The sequence below is a fragment of the Ixodes scapularis genome, unplaced genomic scaffold (genome assembly GCF_016920785.2).
Source record: "Ixodes scapularis isolate PalLabHiFi unplaced genomic scaffold, ASM1692078v2 PGA_scaffold0__279_contigs__length_252992795, whole genome shotgun sequence".
In the NCBI taxonomy this organism is placed as follows: Eukaryota; Metazoa; Arthropoda; class Arachnida; order Ixodida; family Ixodidae; genus Ixodes; species Ixodes scapularis.
Genome location: NW_024609835.1, coordinates 181,209,392 through 181,215,391, shown reverse-complemented (window position 1 = coordinate 181,215,391; position 6,000 = coordinate 181,209,392). Strand labels below are relative to the sequence as shown.

General features: G+C 50.0%; 1 protein-coding gene across 3 annotated transcripts; it reads left to right on the top strand.

The window, feature by feature from the left end:
- The first annotated feature begins 608 nt into the window (after positions 1-608).
- On the top strand, positions 609-4,927 carry LOC120836006 (uncharacterized protein K02A2.6-like). 3 transcript variants are annotated; one of them, XM_040214500.3, is made up of 3 exons: positions 2,406-2,809; positions 3,440-3,630; positions 3,931-4,927. In XM_040214500.3, exons 1-3 carry the CDS (start codon positions 2,464-2,466, stop codon positions 4,738-4,740), a joined length of 1,347 nt encoding a protein of 448 aa, XP_040070434.1. In that variant the 5' UTR covers positions 2,406-2,463; the 3' UTR covers positions 4,741-4,927. The 3 variants fall into 3 exon arrangements, with proteins under 3 accessions (XP_040070433.1, XP_040070434.1, XP_040358377.1); XM_040214499.3 differs by lacking the exon at positions 2,406-2,809 and adding an exon at positions 609-758 and having other exon boundaries at positions 3,440-4,927; XM_040502443.2 differs by having other exon boundaries at positions 3,440-4,927.
- The last annotated feature ends 1,073 nt before the right edge of the window (positions 4,928-6,000 follow it).

The window sequence follows — 6,000 nt, the reverse complement described above, 5'->3', positions numbered from 1 at the left end:
TCGGAGTTTCGTCCACATTACGGACACCACGTGCGCGCACACTTATGCCGCAGTTGTGCAGACGCCGTCGAATGCCGTAGACACCAAAACGTGGCGAAGAGTGCGGTGCAGACGACACTCGCGCCTGCCACACGCCCGCCCCAATCCCACCCGTCGTTGGGCCGAGGATCACGTGACATCTCGTACCACGTGATGGCCATGTACTTGGCGACCCGAGGCCATTGTTGCCGGGCGGAGCCGAAGTTTCGGTTTCGATTTCTGCTCGTGTTTAAAATCAGATTTAAAAATATATATCCCATTTTTCGCGAAGCAAACGACGTAGTGTGTTTTACTAGGGCTTTTAATTCGAAATCAATCATTATCCCGAAATCTTCGGAATTGAGCGGAGTTGCCCTTTAACCTTGTAGCGCAGCGTCACTAGCTGATACCAGATCAGCCTTGTCATCGTCAGCCTTGTTATCGGCACAGCAGCTGCGCCGCTAGGGCATACTGTATATAAGGGCTCACGGTGCGTGCAATAAACGTTGTTGAACTCGCTACTTGCGTACGAGCCACATGGTGTCAGAAGTGCTTTATCGCCCGAGCGCCGCGGATCAATGAAGCAGCCACCGAGCGACGGAAAGTAGGCGACAGCCACACCACCCGGACGATGGCGTCTCCGCAGCAGGCCATCGTGCTGCCCTGTACAACGCTGCTGCAGCCCCCAAAACCCCTGGACACGACGGGAGACCTGTGGCGGAACTGGACAACTTGGAAATGTGAGTTTCAACTGTTTTCTACGGCCACCCTGCTCAGCCATCAACCGAAAGAAGTCCAGGCGGCGACCTTGTTAATGATAATCGGGGAAGATGCAAGGAAATCGTTCAGTACATTTACGTTTGTAAACCAAGAGGAAAGGCAAGACGTGACGACTATCATTGAGAAGTTTGATAGCTTCTACAAGCCGGCTTCAAACCTAACTTACAACGAGTTTGTGTTTGGTACGAGGGACCAGAAAGATGGGGAACCTTTCAACGAATGGTTGACTGACATTCGTATTTTGGCAAACAACTGCGAGTTTGGGGATATTGAAGAACGTCTACTTAGAAGTAGAATCATTCTGGGCGTTCGGGACAAGAAACTTCAGCAAAAGCTCATATCCGACAACCCGTCCTACACCAAAGCGGTGGAAAGATGCAGAGCCTGGGAACAGGGCGAAGAACGGTGCAATACAATACAAAGCGGAGCAAAGGAACGCGAAAAAGAATTCAACTTAGTTCAAGAAATCGGATCATCGTGCCAAAAGTGTGGGTTTACGAAGCACAGAACTAAGGTTTGCCCCGCAGCCGGAAAGAAATGCAACAAGTGCGGAAGCCTTAATCACTTCGCTAAAGTTTGCAAGTCAGGGCGGAAAAGGGCCCCCGTACAGCAAGTACACGAGGTTGTGGCTAGCGATGACGAGACATACTTCTTGGAAGCGCTAACTGTCGGTGCTGTATCTCGCGAGGATCTATGGACGGCTACGGTGACACTAGAAGGCGTTCCCGTTCATTGCAAAATAGATACCGGAGCCAATTGTTGTGTCATCTCCAGGGCCACACTAGGCCAAGTTACGTCGAAGCCAACAGTAAAGTGCGACGTCACCCTAAACACGTTCTTCGGTCATGCAGAAAAGGCACCAGAAAGAATTTGCCTCGATATAGGTTGTTTGCACATGACGTCAATCCGCCATTTTGTTGTTAGTTTGTTTTTTCAAACAAATTTACTACATTGAAGGATTACATCGTAACCGGTTGAAATGATGTCAGCGGTGCTTACGCATTTGAGAAGGCATGCAAATCCTTTAAATCCTCAAGTTTGGCACACGCCAGACAGATCGCAACAACAAAATGGTGGACGAAATTACGTCAGTGAAAACACCCTATACGCAATCAAGACAAAAAATGTCACGCTGGGTTTTTTGTTGTACGCCAAGAGGTTCCAGTCACCTTGAGTGGCAGTGTAGCAGAACGCCTCGGACTGATTACTCGCGTTGCAGGTGTGAGCACCGCAGAGCTATACGGTGCAGCACGACCTTTTGAAGCAGTTTTTCAAGGGCTCGGCCAGCTGAAGGGTGTGGTCTACGATATGAAGCTACAACCAGGATCCAAGGGCACCGTCAAGGCAGCAAGACGAATACCTGTGGCTCTCCAGGATAGAGTCAAGGCAGAGTTGGACCGCATGGAAGCGGATCAAGTCGTCACGAAGGTAAACGAACCAACAGAATGGTCGAGTCACATGGTGGTCGTCGTAAAGAAAGATAAGGTCAGAATTTGCTTAGACCCATCTGATCTTAACAAACGTCTATTACGCGAACATTATCCCATGCCGACGCTAGGAGATGTAGCTCCACATCTGCACGGCGCCAAGTTTTTTTCGACATTGGATGCGTCATCGGGCTTTTGGCAAATAAAGTTGTCTGAGGCAAGTTCGCACATTTGTACCATGAGCACCCCTTATGGCAGATACAGGTTTCTGCGCATGCCGTTCGGAATTTCCACAGCCCCAGAAGTATTCCAGCGCGCAATGCACGGTGTCCTAGAAGGCCTAAAGAACGTAGCAGTCGTCATGGACGACATTTTAGTTTGGGGAACCACGATACAAGAACATGACGCGAACCTAAAAAACTTACTGGAACGCTGCGAGAGACACGATCTCAAGTTGAACCTAAAAAAGTGTCATTTTCTGCAGGACCAAGTACGGTACCTAGGTCACATTTTGACGACTGAAGGTCTGAGCCTAGACCCAGAACGAGTCGAGGACATCCTTGCTGTTCCGGAGCCCAGAGACCGTAAGGAATTACAAATATTTCTTGGCATGACGAACTTTGTCGCAAGATTCATACCAAATATGTCTGCCCTCTCAGCACCATTACGCGAGCTGTTGAAAAAAGATATCGCTTGGGTTTGGACTGAGCGCCAACAAAACAGTTTTAAAACGCTCAGAGAGTCGCTTATCAAGGCGCCGGTACTTGCGTATTTTGAGCAAGGTAAACCAGTCACGTTGTCAGTGGACGCAAGCCAGACCGGCGTCGGGGCGGTGATTATTCAGAACGGACATCCTATCGCCTACTCATCACGCTCCCTCACCGAGACTCAGCAAAAATACGCTCAGATTGAAAAAGAGGCACTCGCTATAGTACACGGATGCAACAAGTTTAAAGATTATATTTTAGGGCACTCATCTGTGACTGTAGAGTCGGATCATAAGCCACTGGAAGCAATATTCAGGAAACCCCTTTGTGACTGCCCGCTCCGCCTACAAAGGATGAGGCTAGTGCTTCAGCGATACCCCATTACCGTGCAGTACAAGCCAGGGAAGGAACTTTTTCTAGCGGACGCGTTGTCAAGGTTCCCAACCAAAACTATGCTAAAAGACGAAAGCGACCAGTTTCAAGTCAACATTGTTTCTACGCTATCAGTTTCAGATGCACGGCTCCACGACATCCTCCAGGCGACAGAAAACGACGCGGCTTTCATCCAGCTCCGAGAGTATGCATCAGCATCCTGGCCAGCTGAGAAACGAGACGTCCCGGAGGAACTTCGAACGTACTGGAACTACAGAGACGAGATGCACGTGGAAGATGGGCTGGTCTTCAGGAGTAACAAAGTGGTAATTCCAAAAGCCAAGAGGACGGAGATTTTGAAACTTTTGCATGCCGCACACGGGGGTGAAGCAAAAATGAAGATGCGCGCCCGAGAAGTGATGTATTGGCCGACCATGTCATGCGACATTGAAGCTCTTGCAAAGTCATGTGGGGTCTGCACGAAGCATAAGCCCAGAAACGCAAGATTACCATTACTGAGCCATGAACTACCCAACCTACCATGGCAGCTGGTGGGGCTAGACTTGTTCTACCACAACAATCGGACTTTTTTGATAATTGTTGACTTCTACTCTTTCTTTTTCGAGATCAAGGAACTGCGACAGTCCACGGCATCTTCAGTGGTATCCGCCTGTGCAGAAGTCTTCGCTACTCATGGGATACCAGCCAAGTTGTGCAGTGACAATGGGCCCCCCTTCAATAGTTACAACTTCAAGGACTTTGTGAGTAAGTTTCGAATCATTCACGTCACGTCAAGCCCTCACCACCCTCGCTCCAACGGAATGGCTGAGCGAGCCGTACAAGAGGCAAAGAAACTGCTAACGAGGTGCTCCTACGATACCCTCGACTTCTGCAGCGCCCTCCTGGAATGGCGCAACAGCCCAAGGGATAACCTGCTCAAGTCACCAGTACAGAGGCTAATGGGTCGTCAGACACGCACACTGCTTCCGGTTCCCGACTGCTGCCTGGAACCAGCCATCGTACCGCCCAAAGAGGTGCACAAACGACTACAAGAGATCCGCAGCAAGCAGCGGACCTTCTACAACAGAACAAAGGCCCTTCCGGAACTACAAGATGGTCAGCAAGTGTCTGCATTTGACACCATTTCACACACGTGGTCTCCGGCAGTCGTCATGAGGCGTGCGGGGCCTCCGCGCTCCTTTGTGATCGAAACTGGTGACGGACGTGTGCTACGCAGAACGAGAGAGCACCTGCGCGTGCTGCCGCCTCGGCAACAGCAACTTGTCACCACTGCGGCTGCTGAATCCACTGGCCGCCAGGTGAGGGAAGAACCCTCAACTGGAGCCCCACCATCACAAGACCCTCCGACCCAGGAGCTCAGGAGGAGTTCAAGACAACGGCGGAGCCCCGTCAGATACCCAAGACCAGAACTTTAAGCGTGATCCTGCAAGCGTACTATTTTCTATTCCTTAATTTTTTGTATATTGTTTTTCTCTTGGTTGTTTTGTTTTGTTTGAAAGAGGGAAGATGTAGCGCAGCGTCACTAGCTGATACCAGATCAGCCTTGTCATCGTCAGCCTTGTCATCGGCACAGCAGCTGCGCCACTAGGGCATACTGTATATAAGGGCTCACGGTGCGTGCAATAAACGTTGTTGAACTCGCTACTTGCGTACGAGCCACAAACCTATCGCGCTACGACTTTGTGCAGCGTTGCCCCCAGATGGTGCATTTTTTTCGTAAAATTTTCAAAGAGCGAACTTACCTGAGGAAAAACAACACGGCGCCGTTTCGCACGGGAGACAAGAGATGTCGCAAGCGGTCGCGGTGCCAACTGCCGCCAACGAACGAGCAGACGACGCTGAAAGCCGGCCCTTTTGCAGACAAGGAACTGCAGTTCCTTGCTGTTACCGCGCCAGTCTTTTTTGTTTCTGCGACTGTCCCCGCCTGCGGAACGCGCGCCGCTTTCGAGTCGAAATTATCGTCTGCTAAATAGGCCTGCTCTCGGCGCCGTATGCTCGTTCGTTGGCGCAGATAAACGGCTCTGCGTTGGCGTAAAGTCCCTCTATACTGGAAAAGTAGCGACAACCTTTGATCATGCCGCCGAGCTCAGCGGTAGGCCGGTGTGTGGCACGTGACCTTCTCCTAGCGCTCCGCCCCTTTGGCAGCCATGAAGGATCCAGCCAGCAAATTCTCCCGTGTCCCGTGTGTCTTGTCGCGAGCTGCGCCGCTAGCTACGCCGGACTCGCGTTGCATCGGACAGATCCGGACTTGCTTAGACGTTCGTGCCTAGGGATGCCGCGAACTTTTTTCGAATCGAAGTTTCGATGATCGAATCAAGCGGTTCGAAAGGTTCGAAAGATTTCGATTTTTCGAATTGTCTATATCGTAAAATTCGACGGAGGTCGAATTTTCGAACTTGTTAAGCTAAGAAGTTCGACGCTTTTCGAACCGTCGAACTTATTACGCTAAAAAATTCGATATTTTTCGAACTTTCGAATTTATTGCGCTGCAAGGTTCGATGCTTGTCGAACTTTCGAACTTGACTGACCAAAAAATTCGATGAATTTCGAACTTTCGAACTTATTTATCAAGAGAATTCGAAAAGTTTCGAACTTTCAAATTCTGAAAAGTCAGAAGTTCGACGAACTTCGAACTTTTAGGGTAAAAGTTCGACGTTCGTCGAACTTCGAAAAAC

Bases quoted from the DNA above. Each gene is read 5' to 3' on its own strand.
- LOC120836006 (XM_040502443.2), top strand. From the start codon at position 2,464: ATGAGCACCCCTTATGGCAGATACAGGTTTCTGCGCATGCCGTTCGGA. The intron at 2,810-3,439 runs GTAAGGAATTAC...CTACGCTATCAG, and splicing joins TGTTCCGGAGCCCAGAGACC to TTTCAGATGCACGGCTCCAC.